At 46.4% G+C, this 21,661-nt stretch overlaps 1 protein-coding gene across 1 annotated transcript in view; it reads left to right on the top strand.

Moving 5' to 3' along the window:
- Positions 1-2,003: 2,003 nt before the first annotated feature.
- The window catches only part of EXT1 (exostosin glycosyltransferase 1), a 331,833-nt gene continuing 312,175 nt past the window's right edge, over positions 2,004-21,661 (top strand). The window contains exon 1 of the mRNA XM_029591929.1: positions 2,004-3,864. Coding sequence (XP_029447789.1) covers positions 2,909-3,864 — 956 coding nt within the window. The 5' untranslated portion in view covers positions 2,004-2,908. The remainder of the gene's footprint in view (positions 3,865-21,661) is intronic.

Raw genomic sequence — 21,661 nt, 5'->3', positions numbered from 1 at the left:
TACGATAATAATTGGCAAAGCTAAGGGATCTTTGAAAGGCCCGCAGACCAGTCGGTTACAGTCAATTTTGAATGCTCTTTTCTGGGTCCATTTGGAACCCTCATCTGGAAACTATGTAACCCAGGAATGACAGATTCTCCTTTTCGAAGGATCATTTCTCATTTTGGCGAATTGGTTATCCCGGAGACATTAAAGGACACGAGAGACATCTCAGCGGTGGGTATTGAGGACTTTGGAAAACACCAGAATGTCATCGAGTAGACGACCACACATTAGTATAGCAAATCTCAGAACACTTCTCCCTTGAGTGCATTCTGGTTGCTGCATCTCAAAAAAGATATAGTTGCACTATAGAAAGTACAGAAAAGGGCAACCAAAATGATAAAGGTCATAGAACAGCTCCCCTAAGGGAAGGCTATAGCGGTTAGGGCTGTTCAGCTTGGAGAAAAGACGGCTGAGGAAGGGATATGATGAGTTCTACAAAATCATGAAAGGACTTGAATGGGTAAATGTGAAATGTTATTTACTCTTTTGGATAATACAAGAACTAGGGGGCACTCCATGAAGTTAGCAAGTGGCACATTTAAAACAAATAGGAAAAAATCCATTTCTCTCAACACATAATTAAGCTCTGGAATTCATTGCCAGAGGATGTGGTTAAGGCATCTAGTAGGCTTGGATACTTCTTGAAGGAGAAATCTATAATCAATAGGGAATAGCCACTGCTTGTTGCCAGCATTAGTAGCATAGGATGTTTGGGTACTTGCAACTTATTTATTTGTTGATTTTTATATACCGACATTTGTCGGAACATCATGCCAGTTTATTGAACACTGTTGGAGATAGGATACTGGGCTTGATAGATCCTTATCTGACCCAGTTTGGAATATCATGTTCTTATGAGTACTCCCATCACAGATATACAACTTTTGATCATAGCAGTAAAATTGATGGACAGTGAGAGGCCTTGCGTGGGAACCCCGGGCACAGGCAGAGCCCCCTCTCCTCTCCGGTCTGCCCGAGGCCATACAGTTCGCGTAAGTCACCAGCCGGGGGCTGTTTACTAAAGCCTCACCGATTGGCGCAGACTGCGCGGGCGCACGTTTATCCGGGGACAGGTTCTGCATGTGTAAACCAACCACACCTCCATAGCTGCGTACACCCACCTTTTCTCCTAGCCTTCAGCAAACATACAAAGTCCGAGCGTTTCGGACTTTGCAGCCCTTGGACAGTTACCTGTCAGATAAGACCTGGCGTTTTCTAGGACAGTGCTCAAGAATCGGCTGCCACGTTGCTCCGATCAGAAGAAATCGCGTCGGGATTTCTCAAGCTTCCTGGAGCTGGCACCGAGAGAACGATAGCGGCGCAGCTCCGGAACAGAGTGGGCCTTTGGAAGCACATTCTCAGGGACCGAGCTACCGTCATGGAAATATTGGAACTGTAGAAGAATGACTTAAGATAATTTGAGCTACAAATGACGAGATTTCACATCAGTACACTATTGGAGTATCTCGTTTAAGTAGTACCTACGTTGCTAAACAAAAAAAAAAAATCAAAACTTTTTTAGAAATGGTCTCCAACTACCTGTACATCTGAAAATCACCTCACAAAATGACGCTTTAAAGAGTCAAATAACTAAGGGGTGGTGGTATATGTATTTGTGAAAAAGATTCATTATAAAACAGTTATCGCGTCCGTTTTAGTAAAAAGCAAAATAGGAGCCTCCCCATTACAAATACTGATGTTCCCCTACATTTTGTCCAAACTCCGCCCGCCCCAAGGTTTCTCCCTGTCGCGATTGTGTTAAAATCAAAACACCCCTTAATTTAGAGTCTATCTAGCACCACCTCCTACCGGAGACCGCGTACTGCCAAGACCCGCACCACAACCCCCAAGCTCCCATCACCTCCTACCCAGCCTGCCGGGTTATGAATGGGTGGCAGCGGAAGCACCGCCCACCCGGACGTGACGCGCCACCAATGGGCGCGCGGGCTGTGTGGATCGATGAGGTCAGGAGCTGCCGTGTAGGGAATGGAATGTGTGAGTGCAGGAATCAGAACCGGGTAACGTTCGCTGATCGAACCGCGCTGCCGCCGACGTTCGGGGCTCGAACGCTCGCGCGGGGCACCGGAGGAGGTGGGGGCTGGGGGCTACCGCCCGGGGCCGAGAAGGAGCTGCTGGTGTCGCCGGGGAGCGCGGCGGCCAGACCGGCACCCGCCGATCGCAGCCAGCACCGGGAGCCTCCTCGCAGCGGCTGCAGGCTGGGAAGAGAAAGAGACATGCAGGGATTTGTGAGGTTACAGCCGGAGAGCAGCGCGATGTAACGATTTTCCTGGAGCCACCTGAAGCGCGCTCCCTGCCTTTACCTACCCGGGGTTGTTGCCTTTTGTTTCGTTTTTTTTTTTGTTTTTTGTTTTCTTTTAGTTTTCCTCTCAGATCCTTTTGTTTCTTGCATTTTGGATGGCATGGTTCGGAGGCAGCGTCTTGTTGCGCTGAGCTGGAGAGCTGTAGCCGGTTCCTGCTGCAGCTGATCGGACTCGAGGTGGGGATCCTGCCCCTGACTGTGGACTCGGGCGGTGGGGGGAGAGCTGCTGCTGGTGCGGCGCCCTTTGCCCAACCCTTGCCGGGCCGGTGAATCCCCCACCCACCTCTCCCCCCGGGCCCCCCTGCATCCTCCGTGTGTGTTTCTGGAGCACACGATGAAAGACAGGAGGGGAGAAAGTTAAAGAAATCGCCCACATGCGCTGGATCAGCTCGAGGCTCTGGGAAAGGAGTAAAAAGAAGGTGGGAGAAGAGAGTTTGAAATCTTTGCAGGCAGGAAGATGGCGGACTGGAGCTGAAAGGGGGGATTGGAAAACTTGGCGGATTCTTGTGTTTATTTGCGAGCATCCTGACTCAGATAGGACACATGCAGGCCAAAAAACGCTACTTCATCCTGCTCTCGGCTGGTACCTGTCTCGTGCTTTTATTTTACTTCGGCGGCTTGCAGTTCAGGGCATCCAGAAACCAAAGCAGGCGAGAGGAGCGCAGTAGGCATGGCTCGCACTCGGGTCCCGAGCGCCTGTGGCCCCGCTTCCCAGACGCCCTGCTCCCTTTCATTCCTTGGGATCAGTCGGAAAATGAGGATTACAATATGCAGGTCTCTCCCCGGCAGAAGCGAGATGCCAATTCCAGCATCTACAAGGGCAAGAAGTGCCGCCTGGAGTCCTGCTTCGATTTCACTCTGTGCAAGAGGCACGGCTTCAAAGCTTATGTCTATCCGCAGCAGAAAGGGGAGAAGATCTCCGAAAGTTACCAAAACATTTTATCGGCCATTGAGGGATCAAGGTTTTACACTTCGGATCCTAGTCAGGCATGCTTGTTTGTCCTGAGTTTGGATACTTTAGACAGAGACCAATTGTCACCTCAGTATGTGCACAACTTGAAATCGAAAGTTCAGAACTTACATTTATGGAACAATGGTAGAAATCATTTAATTTTTAATTTATATTCCGGCACCTGGCCTGATTACACCGAAGATGTGGGCTTCGATATAGGCCAGGCCATGTTGGCTAAAGCCAGTATCAGTACTGAAAACTTCAGACCTAATTTTGATGTTTCTATTCCACTGTTTTCTAAGGATCATCCCAGGACAGGAGGGGAAAAGGGATATTTAAGATTTAATACCATTCCCCCTCTTAGGAAGTACATGTTGGTATTCAAGGGGAAAAGGTACCTGACGGGGATAGGGTCAGACACCAGGAATGCCTTATATCACGTCCATAATGGGGAGGATGTTGTCCTCTTGACCACCTGCAAACATGGCAAAGACTGGCAAAAGCACAAGGATTCTCGTTGTGACAAAGACAACACAGAATACGAAAAGTAAGTGAGTGCATCCTCTTCCGGTCTTGGGGTATACAAGGCCATTCTTTGTACAGATGTGCCCTGCAGCTGTCAGATAAACTATCTTTCCCTCTTCCAGGTGCAAACAGGAGCAAGGTATTTCCTTATGCTGTGAAATTTGTTTGGGTGCTTAATAAGATATACAGCTCAACATGTTTTGTATAAGCAATTGTTGGTTCTTGAAAAATGTTTAGGGTCGTACTAGGAGAGCTGTTGACTTCTAGAGTGTTCTATGCATCTCTTGGGCTTTGGAGGCACAGTGAGGGTGGTATGGGAGGGTGCTGGGAAAGGTCACCTGAAGCACCAAGCAAACATCCTCCTTGTAATCTTTGAGTGCCTCTCTCTCTCTCTCTGAAAGCATGCAGATTCCAAACATTATAGTTTATCATAAAAAAAAAAAAATCCAAGCTTTCTACATAAGAAATGCCCAGCTGCACTATCTTATGTCATCCTTTTCCTTTCCACTTGAAAAGCTTTTGTAGCTTAGTTGACTGTATGCCATGAGAATTTCTACCTGTTTTTTATTTTTCACCCAGTGTGCCACTCAGAGCCAGCTTATTCTCTTCACTGTTCTTGGGTAGAACCTTCTGTGGTTTTTCCATACAAACAGCACCTCATGGTTTACGGTCATGGTTGGTATTTATTTTATTTTATATTCAACCTTTTTGCCATTTCAGAATGGATTATGTTCAGGTATTGTAGGTATTTTCCTATCCCTGGAGGGCTCATAATCTTGTTTGTATCCAAGGCAATGTAGGGTACTTGCCCAAGGTCACAAGAAGTGGCATTGGGATCTGGACACTGCTTGCCCTGGTTCGAAGCCCACTGCTCTAACCACTAGATGCTCTAACCACTAGATGACTACTCATTTTAGGAACAAACCCATATGAGCCTTAGTGATAGCGAAAAAAGTTCTAGTTGTTTAATAAATTATTGTTATTATGCTCTCCATTTTTTTTTTTTTTTAGCAACTGAAACTTGGATTTCTGTTCTCTCAGGTACTTGGTGCAGAGCAAGGCCAAACCAACAAACATTAGGTCCTGTGCATGAAGCATTTTTTTTTCCATTCTTGGGAAAAACCCTTTAGTACATACTTAACAATTTTCTAATCCTGCTGGACATGTGTAGCACTGCATAGTGATAATTATTCAGGTACAATTAGGCTAGGCTCCCAAAGGGGCTCATGGTTTTTGTTTATCTTAATGTTGTTTTTAGGTTAATGTTATGTTTATTTTGTGTCCTGTTCTGAATGTGTTATGTGATCCGCATTGCTGAGAGACTGTGGCATGTAAGTTTTTTATAAATACATACCCGAGGCATTGGGAGACAAAGTGACTCGCCTTCAGCATGACCATGGGAGAAGCGGGATTTAAAGTCTAATTTCCCTGGTTTTCGGCCCTCTGCTCTAATCATTAGGCCGCTAACCTACCTGGCCAAGCTGTTGCTTTGTCACTGTCACTATCTTGCGCTATCTTTGGCGTTTTCACTAATTGGAGGATGATACTACAGACCTGATCTGGCTGTGCTTCTTGCCTTTCACATTTTAGAGAGAACTGTAAGCTAGAAGTTAAAATGGTAACTTTAAGATGTATTTTTTTTTTCTGATATGTTTCCTTCCTGCTGAGATACTTGTGCCCATTGCTTTTTGAAGTGCCTCTGTAGCCTGTCTCACCATTATAAACCAGGGGAAACTGGGCTACTCTGTTACTGCTCATTAACAGCACACCCTGATGTGTGCTGGATTGGTGTGATAGTGGGGAGAGGTTTTTTTTTTGGAAGAAATATCCCTCCAGCCTTCTGCGGGGAGTGACTGCTGTAACTAGATTCACTGAAGGCAAGAATGTGGAAAGTGTGGAAAAATGAGGAGTCCGATTTATAGTGGGTTAAGAAGAAGGTGACCTGGACCCAAGGAGTAAGGAAGCAGCCCAGACAGCAGCGCTGCAAAGATTGCTTTGCATGTCTTAGTGCAATATGCCAGCCCTTTGTTAGTACTGGGTGTTATACAGCACATATTATTCTTTAAGCCAGTCAAAGGTGCCACCCGAAGTTGGAGGATCAGAAGTAAGGGGGGGGGGAGAGCATTTTTGGTGATAGCCCCTGGAAGGTTAAGTGGCCTGTGAATCCCATCTGGAAAAGTTGCTGCCGGCGGTAGAGGTTCTGCTCTGGCAAACCGTGCTGACCGCAGGCACCATGTGCGGTGGTCTCTCTGCCGGTTGAATTATTTGTGGGGTGAGTTTTTTTTCACACCGCATGCATGTGGTGTGTGTGTGTTTTTTAACTACATTTTCCTCATGAGGGAGTTTAAAATCCTAATAAACTCTGGATAGTTGTGGACTGTCAGCTGTACCGCAGTGCAGTTGGTGGACATGTTCTTGTGGTTTTGAAAAATGTTAACAGCCTTTCAGGAAAGTCTTGCTTTGGGCTGCTGGAGAGTAATCTGAGACAGAGTCTCTCTCTCTCTCTCTCTCTCTCTGGTCTAAAGTATTATGCCCTGGGGAAACCTTCAAGCAGGGGGAGCAGCAAATGTGTAGATAATTCAGTTGAAAGTTAGCACACAGAAAATCATTGGAATGACCCTTTTAATTCTTTAGATTTATCTTTTATTTCTGAGGAAGGGGGTTCATGCCTACAAAAAAATGCAGAGGTGGGGGTTACGCGGAGTCCCCATATCAGTTGTGTGTGTTTTTATGATTTTTTTTTTTTTTTTTGCAGGGAGGTGTGTTGGGGGGGGGAGGGGGGGAACTACATCATTTCTCTGCCTCTTAAAAGTGGAGTGACATAGGCCTACATTCCTGGTAATTCCGCGGGTGGCTTCCTCCTTGGGCATGTTGGTGCATCATGCTCAGATGCCCCGTGTCATTCCTCTGAAAGAGGGACCCCCTCCTCCCGTTTTAGTTGCATGGGATTTCAAAGAAATGCAAAGCATTACTGCACCGAAAGCCCTCTGAATTGATGTCCTTAAGTCATGAATATCCTAGAGGAGAGAGGCGATATGACAGATCCCCCTTCAGATACTTCAAAGGTATAAATGCATAAGAAAAGGGATCCTTTTCAGAGGAAGGAAGCTCATGATATGAGCTTCAGAGGAGGACGGTTCAACGGTAACATTAGAAACCGTTTCTTTACGGAAAGGGGGTGGATGGGTATGGATACTTGGAACAAACTCCTGCTGGAGGCCAAAAAAAAAAAAAAAAAGCAGTGAAATTCCAGAAAGCAGAGAGGATCTTTAGCACTGCAGAGAAGTGACGGGAAAGCCAGAGATGAACCGGGACCTGTGACAAGGTATTTATTTCCGTTTGTCGATGGCAACTCCCACCAGCTCTCAGTGATTTACATAGCAGATATATTAAAAAAAATAAAATAATCGCAATATTAAGTAATCTGAACCTACCCATGCACCAGGTCATTGCCAGCAAATTGGGCATAACTTAAGTACAGTCAGTCACCCCCCTAAAAGTAGGACTGAGCACGCCAGTCCTCGAATTCCACCAAAATGCTGTTAGCGACAGCTCAGACTTTCCTGGCATGAAATGCCAGTGGTGATGGTCAAACCCGCCCCCCCCCCCCCCACACACACACTCAAGGCTCGTTTCCCCTCATTTCATCTATTATATTTTTCTCTGCCCACTCATCTTTCCTTTTAATTGCTTCTCCTTCCACCTTGCCTCTGGCCTCTTCCCTCTTTCCTTTCCTCCGTGCTCCAGCCGCAGTGGTAGCTTTTCTGCCCCGTGGCCTGGACCATGGTGGTGGCCGCGGCAGCAGTGTCTCTCCGGCTTGGAACTTAGCGGGTTACAGCTCTCCAGTAACCTGTTGGCTATGTTGTTTGGCAGCAAGCTAGATTATTACAAAGCTTGGAGGTAAAGACAAGGGGAGGGAGTGACTGGATGTTGGATTAAGTAGGAGAACTTTATTTATAGAGACAACTAAAAGTGACCTGGATAAAAGAGCGCTGTCTTGCCGGCGGATGGTGGTCAAGCTTATGACTGGCAGCTGGGATATATCCTTAGCAGTGGGGACAGGAGGAAACTGGGCAGACTGAAGGGGGTCGGTTGGTCTTTTTTTTTTCTGCGGTCACCCGCTACGTTGGCATCAATTTTAATACTTTTAAGATCCCTCTTTGTGTCTTGAGATGTATCGCATGCCAGAACAGATCTTGGTGGGGTGAAGCTTTTGGTGTGACCAATGCGGAGTTGCTCTCCCGAACCGCATTGGAGCCCATCCTGGTATCCTGCTGATAGCCAAACGAATGAGGCAGCCAAGGCCAGAGTGGACCTCACTCTTTATTTACCGTAAAAATGAAATCCATACTAACAAAATCTGGTAGGATAAAAAAAACCCCCCTGAAACCTAGGATTAATATCCAAAGAGAAAAAAAATAGAGGCGGTGGATATGGCATGCAGGGAGATAATGTGTGTAAAGCGACGGGGAGTTACGAGCAGATAAAATAAGTTTTTCTGGATGACTTTGCTCTCCAGCCAGGTTTGTCTTGGCTGATGCATTTCCCTTGGCCGGCAGAGATCATGCGAGTGCGAATCACGTGCACAGAGGGTCACGTTCCTGTGCAGCCCTCGGAGGGGAGATTAGGGATGTTGAGGGCAACTTGGCGTCAGAAGTTGAACTCGGATGGATTTCGGGCGGCCATTGTAGCGACTCCTTGGCCAGGGGCTATAGACTGCGGCTTTCTTCTGAACCCTGGGTTTGGCTAGTAGGCGTCTCCAGTATTGATCCAAGAAAACACAGAGGTAGGCGATCTATGATACCGGCAGGTGAACACAAAAAATAGATGCCTGGATCTTTTCCAACACTTTATTGATGCAGAGACGTGTCAAATAAAATCGCCCTGTCCAGGCATCTATTTTTTGTGTTCGTCTCCAGTATTGATGCCTGGGAGTCCTTTGCCCTCCCGCCCCCAGGCCAGCATGCGCTGGGAAGGAGAAGCTAGGTGCAGGAATGTTACCGGTTTGGGGAGGGGGGTGTGTCTTTTGCCTGGGCCGCAAGCAGCACTCTCGCTGCACCAACGGGCTTTCCTGAATTTAGATCTTCCAGAAAAGAGAGGCCTCCAGAATCTGACGCGGGGGAACCGACAAAATTGTCCAACCTCAGGAAGAGTAACTTACAAAGAGGCCCACAATTGGGCGACTGGACAGCAAACCATTTCAGATTTGACATCCGCTGTGTGAAAGTTAAGACCTTGATTTTGATTGCTTCCAGGGGAGGAGGTTAAAGCAGCAGTTTAACAGGAGAGCAGCTTTTAATGAGTCTCTTGCAGTGTGTTTGTGCTGAGGGGTTGGATTTGCAGCCCTGTAGGAAATGGCTTTTATTGCTTTGGGGGTGGGGGAGGGCTCAGTGTATTACTTTATATTAACCTGGGAGCATTTGGCTGGTCCTTTATGCTTGGCAGCAAAGTTTCATGGCAGACAGATTGTAGAGTTGTGGGAATGCAGAAATCTGGATCTGGGGGTGGGGGTTGAGGAAAAACTGCATGCGCCATCCCCGCAATGATTATATCTGATTATCTCAAAGTAGTGTAACACTGCAGCGGGGCAATAGCTGGAGCCAGAGGACTGCTAGACCAAGAAGAGAGACCAGTTGTCTATGAAGGTTGTTAGGGAGTCCATCTCACCTGGAATATACTGGGTCCAGGTCTGGAGGCTGCCTGTCCGGAACGATGTAGACGGAGCAGAAGGGCCGCCAGAACGGTGCGGAAATGAGAGCCGAGGATCTAAACGTGACCCAGGGAAGGCAGCAGGGATGCGATCCAGCCCTACAAGACTGAAAAGCTTTTTTTCCACGGAAAGGAATTTCTGTAGCGAGGGGTCGTGATATGAGTCGGGAGGGGAGGGGGGCGTAGGCTATTGAGAGGCAGTTTCACAGGCGGAGGTGGTGGAGGCCAAACAATCCGAAAAGGCTTTGGGGTAAATAAACAGGGGATGCATAGTTGAGGAAAAGAGAAGGGGGGAGCCAGTTGCCCGGGGCGTATGGCTTTGCTTCCACTGGGAAGTAAATTGGGGGGACTAGCTGGGCCTTGACGGCCTTAAGTTTTCTTACTGTGGCCCTTCAAAATATCGATCTGGGTGATTATAAATCTGATTCTAATCAAAGTTATAGATCTCAGCAGATCAGTCTGCCATGATAAAACTGTATCGCATTATAGGGATTAGACTGAATGTGGGACTGTGGGAAAACCAAAGTTAACAGCATTATTGTCCCCATATCTTTAAATAGAAATCTTCTCTGGGTTATTTTCTGTAGTCTGTAAGGTTGTGGTGTTTGCGTGCATGTTTGCCCTTCATTTGAGTTCTTTTATTTTAGGGAGATGTCACAGGAATGCTTCTTTTTTTCTTTTTTTTTTTTTTGTTTTTATTGAAAAGTGTGGGGAATGGCAAGAGAATCCTGATCTGTTTTGGCAGAATATTCTTTGTGTGTCCACCTCTGTGCACCTTTAGTCCAGTGCGTGGGATGAGCACACGTAGAGCCAAGGATGGGTCTGTATGCAAGGTCCCGGGATCGTATTTCTACCTTTGGAAATCCATGCAATTCCACTCCCCTCCCCCAAACTCATTGTAGAGGTGCAGACTTCAGCACAGCGAGCAGTGGAACAACCGCACCTTAGTCGCTTGGGGTAAGTGCAGCTTAAAATTGAAAACCGGAGATGAACATGTGTCTCGCTGTCCCCCGTCCCCCATTTCCATTCCATCTCACTGAAACAGGCATAGAAGGGGGATGCAGGGCTCCGAAAGAGAGGAGAAATGTCTCTTCTGCAGCAGAGATCAGATTGGTGCCTGTGTACTTAGATATGGTCCGTGTGTCAGTCCTTTTTTATAGTATCAGTGTGAGTATAGTCTGCCTGTGTCAGACGTAAACGCTGCACTCGCTGGAGAAGGGACGGGGGGTGCACAACTAACCATTCTTTTACCTCTGCCGCTCCTGAATGCTGGGGGCTGAATTTCTCCGGATAATCGGGTTACCTGTGCAGCTGGACAGAGGCGGTTGCTGTTCACACCGTGGAATTAGTTAAAGATTTTGGGAGAAGATGATCAGCGCTTAGTTCACAGGAAGGAAGAAGGCCGAAAGGCCTGGTTTGCTAACTTTCTGCCTCGCCTCTCCTCCAGACACACAGTGAATGAAAAGCCCTAGTAAATTAGGCCTTTAAGTAGTGCTTTTCTTTCTGCTACTAATTCTGTGTGGTTCGGATTCTGTTTCAAATTTATACAATTTTTGTTTTCAGGGTTTCTTTATTTGGTGTTTTCCATGGTGATGTGAAATTGTGATTAGTGTGAACCTCGGTCACTTGTAAAACCCTGAAATGCCGTTTTTTTTTTTTTTTTTTTTAATTTTTTACAGAGAATCTGTCAGAGCTCTGACAGAACCATTCAGAAACCGTGCCCTCTTTGTGCGGGTGCAGGCTGATGTTGGCGTGTGCTGGGCCTGTTTCCGTTCGTCCTGGTATCCTGAAGTGCAAAAGCGCCACCCAGAACTTGCTCCTTGTTTACGTTGTGAACTCGTCAAGGGCATGTAACGTTACAATTTTCCCCGGTAAATCAGGGCCGAACTCTTGAAAGGCTGCTGGAATCCTGGTGCTACGTAGGGGCGAAGGAGAAGATTTTATTTAGTTGTGGACTGTGCGGAGATGAAGAGCGTCACCATCAACATTTTTTTAATATGTAAAAGATTGTGCTCCAGTTGCTCATGCTCTTTTTTTACTTTTGTCTTATGTCATGATATGGTTTGTCTTGTTTGATTTGGGCAAACTCCATTGTGACTTTTTGAAATTTTCAGATATTCCCAAAAGCCTGCAGGAAACGTGCACACAGTCCTAGAGGAAGTTGTGCTGCTGTTGGGCTGGAAAGGAGGACCTGGAGCAGGTGCATGTTTTGAAGCCCCGCGATGTCCCTTCCCGGCACTGTCCATCCAGATCTTGGCTCTTGGTCATTGATCTCTTGATTTACGACTACTGGACTGATGTGGCGGATTTCGGATAAATGATTGAAACCCAGCCTTGATCGTCTGTTTATTCCTCAACGCTGAACGTTACTGAATATTGACACAGACCAAAAAAAACCTGCCGTAGGCCCCAAAATGCTAGCTGGTCGTAAAAAGAAAAATCAAAACCTCTGCAGCAGCCCCTGGTAAATCTTCTAATTATCTCAATGGCGACTTCTTTGCCTCCTCTTCAGGTAATTACAGGTCTGTAATGACCTTTGAGTCTGCTAGGAGCCTCCATTTGACTCTGCACTGATGGTCGTTTGTGTGTGAATTCCCTCCATGTAGGTCCTAAGCATATTGCTTAAATGGAGGCAATCTTGCAAATGCTGGCACGCTTCCCTCCCTGCCAGCCAAAGAAAGCAAAAGCTGACTCTTGTGTTTCTGCCTTTTGATATTTTTAATGAGGTTCCAGAGAGTAGATTGGACTTCTGAGCCAGGCGAAGCCTCTAGAGGAGCTGCTCATTTTTTTGGCTGCCGAGGAGCAATCTGATTGACAGGTACAAAACAGGAGGCATCAGGCTTTCCAAGAATTGTCAAGCAGGATATGAAGAAACGCTTCAAACATTTGTTGAGCTGGTTAGTAGCGCTCAAGGTGCGTCTGATTCCGGCATCGCTCAGATGCCTCCATCCTTGATGTTTCTTATCGTGGCGGTGGGTGGAAGCGGAGTGGATTTCCCAGCAACCCTGTCTTAGGCCTTTTTTTTTTTTTTTTTTAAATTAGGGAAATATCCGTATCTGTGTGAGGCGCTTTCTGTTGCTCAAATTTATCGTCATCCTGACAGTCTGTCATTTCCGGTTTTAAGCCATGCATGCGTCTCTGATAATCTGTGGCCCGCCCGAGGCCTTCAGGTTGAACCATAATACTATAATAATGGATCGGCCTGGTGGCTTAGCTGATGGTGTGGCTGCTTGTATTGTTTTCGTACGTCCTGAAACCAACAGTAATGTAGATTGTTCTCTTCTGGAAGGGATTCTCAAGATACGGATATGTTTTGGCCTAAGACTATGTATAATCTCGTAATTTGGGTACCTGGAAAACTAGGCCCAACTGTGGTCCTCTGACGTTGGCAGTGTGAATAGTACTGTGTTTTTCGTGGGGACATCCTGATGTCTTGAACCTTCATTCACAATTACCACCGCCAGTTTGTTAAATCCTCCCACCATTCGTAATCTGGGGCAGGATCCATGCTCCGGGGGGGGGGGGGGTCCTTCCTGAACTCTGTATCATAGGCTTTAAGTCCAGTCATCAGGTGTCACCCTTAATAATGACCCTGCCCCCAAGGACTTTGGACGCTACCTCTGCAGCATCCCCAGCCTTGGCCGACCCGTTGTGTGACTACCGCTATTTCAAGAATTTTCTGCTATTCTGTGCCGGATCTGTAGCCCTCATGGAACAGTTCCCTTCTGTTCCTTGGTGTTCTGGTAGCGCTCTTAAGGGTTGATTTTAAAAGGTGCACGCACACATAGCCACGCCAATTTTTATACATGTGTGCATATGTGTTAAAATGTTTCCTGCTCGCTGGATTTTCATGTCCACGCGCAGAGGCTCCACGGTCATGCTGTATTGTCGCGTAGTATAAAAAGGAATAATGCACATATAGGCGTGATAGCTAAGTGTGTGCGCATGCATGTACAGGAAGCAGTCTACATAAGGAGGCCACTTAAAACCTTTCACACTGCCGCAATGTGGCTGTGTGTACTGCAGGTTTATTTACCCAAAAATCTTAATCGATCCATTGGGCTGACCGATTCCACCTGATGTTGCATCCCTCCTTGTGTAGGCAGCGCAAACCATCTGAATCGACCTCCGGGTGAAAGGTTTTCTTCTTGCTGGTCCCTGGAGAAACTTGAGAATACCAACGAGCGGTGAAAGCGTTCTGGAGACCACACCGCTCATGAGCGAGAAGCAAGAATGACATTTTTCCTAGCAACACCTGGCCGGTGAAAAGAAGATAGACGGGTGAAATCATAGGGCCACGAGGAAGGAGTGTGAACTCTTTGGGTAGGGAGCTGTTGTACTTAAATAATGTTGTAACCCACCTTGAACTAGAATTGGAAAGGTGGTCTAGAAATATAAAAATCTATTATTATTTGACTCTCTTGCACATAATGAGTCAACCCCAGTACCACGCCACCTCATGTGCTGCATCCTGCAGTGGGAAGAAAGGGATGACAAGAAAACTAACCAAGCATTTGGGCAGAGATAATACTTGATGCCTCAAGGCACTAGCTCTGCCCATGCTGTTTGTTATGACTTGTTTCATTTTTGGTAGAGTGAGATCAGCGCTATCATTTTTTCTGCCCTCTGCAGCAACTCCAACTGTGCAAACTGGTTTTAACCAATATGCTACTCCGCCAAGCAGGTGCCATCAAGTCACGGTTTGTGTTTCTCATAACTACGCCTGTCACTGGAGAGACTATACTATGTCTCGTTCACGGTGTAGGGGTTTTTTTTTTTTTTTTTTTTTTAATTGAATACTAGGAAATTTTACTTCGGTCCAACTGCATGCAACACTTTTGGTTTAAAGGGTAATGCAAAATGCAGATGCAGTCTCTCTGGTGCATAAGTTCATGTGTTTCGCTGCTGAACGAGTAGGCGTCATCTGACAGCGAGAATGTGGCTGGTGCTCCGCGCCTTAGTCCATAAACCCGGGGAAGGGAGGGGGCGGAGTTGCATGCTCTGTCGGCCACGGGCACACCTGGCTGTGCCTTGGCGTTCTGAGGCAGGTTGGCATTTCTGTGGAGTGGGTAAACTTGCAGGAGAAAAAAAGGAAAGCGGGTGAAACAGTTGCAGAATTTGGGACTAGCCTGCCTTCTAGTGGGGCCGATGCAGTAAAATGGGCCCAGCTCAGGTTTACACGCAGTTGGGTGCACGCTTTGGACATTTATTTATTTATTTATTTATTTATTTATTTAACAGTTTTTTATACCGACCTTCATAGTAAATTACCATATCGGATCGGTTTACAATTTAACAAAGGGAAAAAAAGGGAAAAAACTAGAGTAACAAATTCACGTAAACGAAAGATAACAATAAGTAGGAATAAGTCAGTTACAATCAACAGGGGGAGAGAACTTGGAAGCTTGCAACAAGCTGGAAAGAAGATAGGCCGGTAAAAGAAATTTTACCATAGAGTGTACAAGTTAAAAACTTAAGGAGGTGCTTTAACCTGAATGTCTCAGAGTCCATTTATTTTTTCTAGACTAGATTAGTACTTGACGCAGTAAGGAGATTAGCGTGTCCAAAATGCGCGCCCTAACAAATGTGAACACAAAGCCCAATGTATGCAAAATCTATTTAGACGAGGGTGCTAACTATTGCCGCCAGATGCAGGAACGTGCGCTGAAAGCACACTTATTGCAGGGAATTTAACTCCAGCTCCGGAAGGGGAGTAAAGTTAACTCGCAGTCTTGGGCTCTTGAGAAACATTACAGAATATGATCCTCTGTGTTGCGATAAATGTCATATTCCTTAGTATCGTCCTGGCCCTTGAATTCACTGCTGGCGGTGGTGGAGAGCCAATGTATATTGATCTTCTCAAATAGAAGCGCACGTGTCTTATCGCCACACTCTTTATTTATTTATTTATTTGTTTATCTATTTATTTAAAGGCTTTTATATACCGGAGTTCATGTACTAGTACATACCACTTCGGTTTACACAGAACCAATAGCTACGAGCATCTTTAGATGCTCGTAGAAATGGGTGCCTGATATAACAAACTGCAGCATTAAAATCGGCACCTCAGCAAAATAACCAAAAGAAGGGCGATCAAAACAGATGCTCGACTTGAGCGCCCATTGCAATTGTGGGCACCCGACGCCATAACCTCTTTTTGAGCGCCAGATACGCACATTCTCCTGTAGCACGCCATTTTGTATGCTGCCTCTCATTTACGTCTTGCATCGGGGCACACAGTACGAGTGCCTGTTTTCAGCACGTGTCTTATGGCATTGGCCCCGGTGTGTGTGGGGTTCACATAGCACAGGTCAACTACTGTCCCAGCCCCCACTCAACTCTTTCGAACAAGATGGATGCCCAATGCGTGTTTTCCAGTTATGGACTTTATTTATTTATTTATTTTCATTTTGTAATCCACTGAAATTCTGCAGGCTTGGAGCTGGCTCTTTTTATTTTAGTGCATGTACCAGAAGGAAGGGAGAGAGCCTTTTTCACTGAGAGGGTTGGGGATCTCTGGAACAGTCAGGAATGTTGTGGCAGAATGCATAGTATAGACACAAGGTGGCCAATGATCATCTGCCAGCATTGGTGCAGGCTCTGCGGGTACTTTTTACTCATGGGCTCTGCATCCACAACCACAGCCAAATTAAGTGCCTGGCTCTGTTTTGATTATTGCCCTGGGAAAAAAAAGTACTCGCAGGGATTTGCACTAGCTTTTGTCCACGAATACTTTTTTTCCCTGGAAAATAATGGAAAAGGTCCTTGATGCAGGTTGTGGCGTCTCCTGACCTGAAGGTGCTCTCAGGAGCACCTCGAGATGGCGCGGGTGGAATTTGTAAATGCCTAATGTTTTGTCATGTTACTGTTATCTTTCGATTTCATTTTGGCAGAAGATTGTGTGTATCCTCAGGTTACAAATTTGGTTTGTATTATCTTTGTTTACATTAGTGATCCACTTAGGACAAGTTGACTTGTATATATAAAATATAAAAACTTTAAAGAAAAGAAAATTTTGCCCATTGCAGAACAGTCCGCATGGCTTTACGTGCACCTGAAGGTGATCAGATTTCAAACAGCCCAATCCCACTGCTGGATTACAAGTGTCTTATCCAAGGTAAGGGGAATGGGGTGGCTGTTTGCTCTCCTGCCAAGTCCTGCATTGAGAGAGATCCTGGTGAGGGTTGTTTTGAGGATGCGGCGGCAGACTCGAAACCTTGTGAAAACTCTTCTTAAATGATTGCTTGCGTGTTGGTACTGACCTGATCTTAACTGGTAGCAGTCGTGACCTTGCGCCCAAAAAAAACGTGGACATCCGCCTTATTTGATGGATTTTGCATAGATCTGCGGAAACCTTTTTTCCTTCTGCTAAATGCACAAGGAAGTAGAACTCTGCTGGTGACAGAGATATGGAAAAAGATTACTTTGGGGGTCATGCGCCTTCCCTTAAGAGAGGAGCGATGGTAAGACCAGATCAGATTCAGGGGGTTATTCAGTTGCAGGAGCAGATCCTCTTTATATGCACCGCTTATCTCTCTCTCTCTCTTTAAATAGTTGCTTAAAAGAAAAAGCTGAATCAAAAGTGGCATCGTGACAGTCCAGGTTTGAAGAAATAATTTGTGTGTGTAATTTGATTGCTGGCAGCTGGTAGTCTTGCTTGTCGGCTTGGCCAGTTGGGTTTCTCCATATGGTCTTCCCTCAGGAAAGTCGTAAGAAATGCCACAGCATACTCCCCGGGCACGCATCTTTTGCTTGCATTGAGTTTTTCAGGCTACCCCCGTCATTCCTGCGGTGTTAGCCAGGAGTCGGGCTGGTTTAGTCCTTGCTTGATGTTATTTAACACACACGTATTAAGAAGTGCGAGTAATAAGACTCAAACAGTAATTGTACGTGTCCATAATCTTCCCGGAATCTGTAAACCAAGCTGACCGTGTAGCGTGCCGGTGAAATACCTGTTGTGGTCTTGCAGAGCCCGCATTGAAGCCTATCGGTGGCAGGGCTGGCAGATGAAGCGTGGGAAGGATGCAGGTTTCTGCGCTCTCTCCCAAGAAGAATGCCAAGTCTTTGGCTGCACTGGGATGAAACCGGCACTGGTTTGCCCGACCTTAACAATGTGGTGCCCATGCACAAGCTTGCAAAATACGAGTGTAAGTCTTGATTTGCGCGGTGGGCCGGAGACAGCCACATTCGCATTTCCACTGGCCAGCTGACGACCGGGTGGTGTGGCCAACGTGCACAGACCACTGCCCCCCCCGAACCGAGCTACTGCCATCATCGCATGGGGACACTGAGCCTGCCAACCTCCTTTCTCCCTCCCACAAGCCCACGGGTTTTCCTTTTCAAACCAGAAAGATGCAAGAGGAGGCTTTGAGGCTGCCATGGGCACACTGGCTCAGTGTGACGATGGTGGCAATTCTTGGGGATTGCTGGAGCCATCTGGCCATGGCCCTGTTAGTACTGACAGCGATTTGTTTAAGCTGGGAAGTGTTTTTGTTTTTCCGCTTTGGACGAGTTGGGTTCATTTAAAAATTTGCGTGCCTCTGTCTCTCCCAGAAGAGACCTAAAATCTGTTTGTAAGACAGGCTCCAGTAGTTTGTAGAGAATCATTGCAGCAGTAAGGGGGGCTGGGTATTGCTGTCTGTCCCAAGCTGTTGAGTCATCTAATATGGATGGAGACCAATGTAGATGCTTAAGGGCCTAATTTAAGTTTTGGGCCAAAAAAAAAAACAAAACCCAAATGCAAAAACCCTGCAAGTCGCTCTGTTTGCACAGTTCTTGAATAGAACATTTTTTTAAACTGCTCACATGCTTATAATCCTTTTGTTGTATATATATTTTTTTTGCCCTGTTTTAGCTCAATCTTTTAATCCTGCCCTAAAACGTAAATGAGACTAAAAGGTTACACTGTGAACAGAACCATAGAAAGGGTCCATTAGGCCCATCAAGTCCACCCTGCGTTGGGGGTAATTTTGGAGCAGACTGCATAAGACAGACTGCAAATACACACAAGTGCGCGTTTTCACAGCGAATTTCCGTGCATAGGTTCTCTGTGAGAAGGATTCCACCTGCTCGCATTTCCAGCTGTTAATTTGGACCCAGTGAGAATATTTTCATGCCCCCCCTCCTCAGTTGCACCCCAGAAACCCCTCCGCTCAGTCCAGGAAACATTACACCACCTGTCATGTCCGGGTGAACTTGTATAACCAGCCATTTCTGCGAGCAAGGCGCTATTTTATTCACAGAAATGCCTTCGAAAATTGAGCGGGCTTTTGTTAAACTGGTTCAGAGCTCAGCCAGACTGGTGCGCGTGTGCGCACGTGGCGTCCGCGTGGCAAAATATGGGACCCTCCTGCCATTACAAACCGAGCTGCAAAACTGGGCCTTCCCAGCCGAAACCCGGCCTCCAGGGAGTGCTGGGTTTCGGCCGCCAGGTCCGTTCCCTCTTTATACATGGCTTCTGCTTGGCTCTTTTTAGTGAAGCTTTCGTTCAGGAGCCGCCCTTCCTTATCTCACCGGCTCTCTTGCGCCGCAGCATCTTGTTTTCCTCCGGCCCGCTTTAAAAGGTGTTGCGGCCTGTGGCGCATCCGGCTTGGCCATCTCTTTTGCAAGGCAATTCTCCGTATTCACGGTTCGACTTCGTTGTTGGTAAAACACAAGACCGAATCATTTCATAAAGCAAAAGAGAGTGCCTGGGTCTGTATATGTATAAGGATGCTACATTGCTCAGTCCAGTCAGGGATTCCTAATTAAGAAAATATGCTGCATTTCTTTGCTTGGCATTTTCTTAGGCAATTTAAGATTTTAATCTCTTTCGAAGAGTGCCAAAGCTTTTTTTTTTTTTTTTTGTTGTAAATTTATTTAACTTAAGAGTTTCTTGCCTCTTTTCGAGTTGCCCCAGCGTAGAGTGAATGCACCTGATTGGTGGAGCAGCTGGCATTAACCTCGAAAGCAGTGGGCGTTCAGCCAGCAGCATCTGAGACCTCGTTTGTTTATGAACCGGAGGGAGCCCTGCATGAAGTGCCGTCCTGCTGCAGGCAATGGTGAAGTACTTTTTTGGCTTGAAAATTCAAGGAGCCCTCGAGCTGTAATCCCGGGGTGCTAAGAGGCGCTTGAATGGCCTTAGTGTGTTAAGGAGAAACTTCTCCAGCTGAAATAGCTGCAGCCAGAAGGAGTTGTTGGAAAGTGGTTGAATCGCGGGAGAGTGGCAAATTGCAGGTGTCTCAGCTCAGGAACGCATCAGCCGCTTTCTTTCTCTGCTCTGTTGCTGGCTCTTTTAGTCTTCTTCATTGATCTCCTTTCTTTTTTGTATGTTTGCTGTTTATTTTTAAATGTTTTGTGTACCTCGTTTTATAGCCCAGCCCTCCTAATATCTAAATGTCTCCTTTTTGCTCGCCGGCTCAGGTGCTGTTCGTTCTTTTCATGTGCTTGCGTGATGCCGTAGAGGCACAGCAGCTGCTTCATGTAAGGAGAGTGAATTAGCTGGAAGAGCTTTAAACGCCCCCCTCCCTTCTGCTTGAAAGGAATGAAATGAAAATCCGAGGAGATTTTAGCTTGGGCTCCTCCTATAGCTTTGGTGCTAGTGGCTTTCTTTAAGGAATAAGAGGGAGACAAATCGGCCTGGGTCTTGGTGCCGCTACTTACAAGGGACTTAACATCTGATGGGCTTCTCTGTGCAGGAACAGTGTCTGCAGCGAGCGGAGCTAGTTCTGGGGGCCTTTTCTGCATGTGAAGTAAAGAAACACATTTCCTGGCGAGAAGATAAACCCTACAGCAAAGTGAAAGCTTAGCCAGAATGCCCCATGCACAATAACAAGTATTTGAAGGAAAAAGATTAATTCATGGCAATTCCTTCCCTTCCACCCTCAGTCATTTCAGAGGTGCTGTGGAAAGCTGCCAAGTGACCCAGGTTTTGGAGAAAGACGTTTAGCCAGTCCGAAAATTAAAAAAACAAAATATATATAAAAAAATTTGACAGCCTTCTGATGTATTACGGGCAACACAGGAGCCAGACTTTTAATTGGGTTTGCGAAACTCAACACAAAGTACCTCTCTCTGGATATGGTGAGGAGTTTACACAATATTAGAAGGGGGGGGATCCTCAAATCATCTTCAGAGCTGGCATCCATGACGGTCAGTGCTCTGCTGGTTTCCATATGGAAGAGGCCGGACTACATATCCCATAGTGCCTTTGGGGGATGTAAGGAGAGAGAGCCAGTGCTGTCCTGCCAGAAAGCAGGGTGCAGGGTTCTTGGTCATTAAACCCGTGCTGACTTTTCCCACCTTACACCCCCTCTGAATAGATTTCTCCCCCCCTCCCCCCCAGAATCCAGATAATGCAAAGTCTGTGAGCTACTGCTAAAAGGCATCTGGCCTACACACCGCTAAATGTGGGTGGCAGAGGACAGAGAATATTTTAGCATTGGAGATTCGTCCCTCCTGCCATTCTAAATGGAACAAGTGTTCCTCCTCCTCTTTAATCCTCGGAGTCTTCTTACAGAACCAGAAAGAGAGGATTTTCTTTGGCCGCGGCTATTTATGCGAGCTGTGTGTGTCTGGTGGTGGTGGGGAGTGGGGAGTAGAGAGAAATCCATCTTCTTGCATGCTGTAACCTAAAATCTGAGTTTGTAAGAAGACCAGTTTGCTGTTTAGCTTTGTGTGAGCATTTGTTTCAGATGCGAGCTGTATTTGCGTACGCTTAACAGTGGTAATTTTACGTTGTATGCCAGCTTGCATGTTTCCAGGTGGGCTGAAATAGGTCTCGGTTATTGCTGTTTCTGTTTTGCTTTTCTTTATTCAGGGGGGCTGTACAGGTGAAACATGGCTACAGAGAACAAGGGACTGTGGCATTGAGCAGAAGATGACAAGCAATAGAACAGGGAGGTAAAAAGCCGGGCCTTGAGCTGGAGGAAGGGAAGAAGAGAGGCAAGGATAGTAAAGCGACAAGACCACGAGGAGGGTCAAGAAGTAGGATATATTGAGTCAGAAAGCTTAAAGGGTAAGTGGTTCTCTGGTCCTTGGGCCTCCTCAGCAGTTATGGCTTTCAGCACACCCAAAACACACACACAAAAAAAACTATTTTTGTGTGCAGATATCCCATGAATATTGATATC

The sequence above is a fragment of the Rhinatrema bivittatum genome, chromosome 2 (assembly GCF_901001135.1).
Source record: "Rhinatrema bivittatum chromosome 2, aRhiBiv1.1, whole genome shotgun sequence".
In the NCBI taxonomy this organism is placed as follows: domain Eukaryota; kingdom Metazoa; phylum Chordata; class Amphibia; order Gymnophiona; family Rhinatrematidae; genus Rhinatrema; species Rhinatrema bivittatum.
The sequence above is the reverse complement of the archived record's forward strand: the minus strand, read 5'-3'. Positions and strand labels throughout refer to the sequence as shown.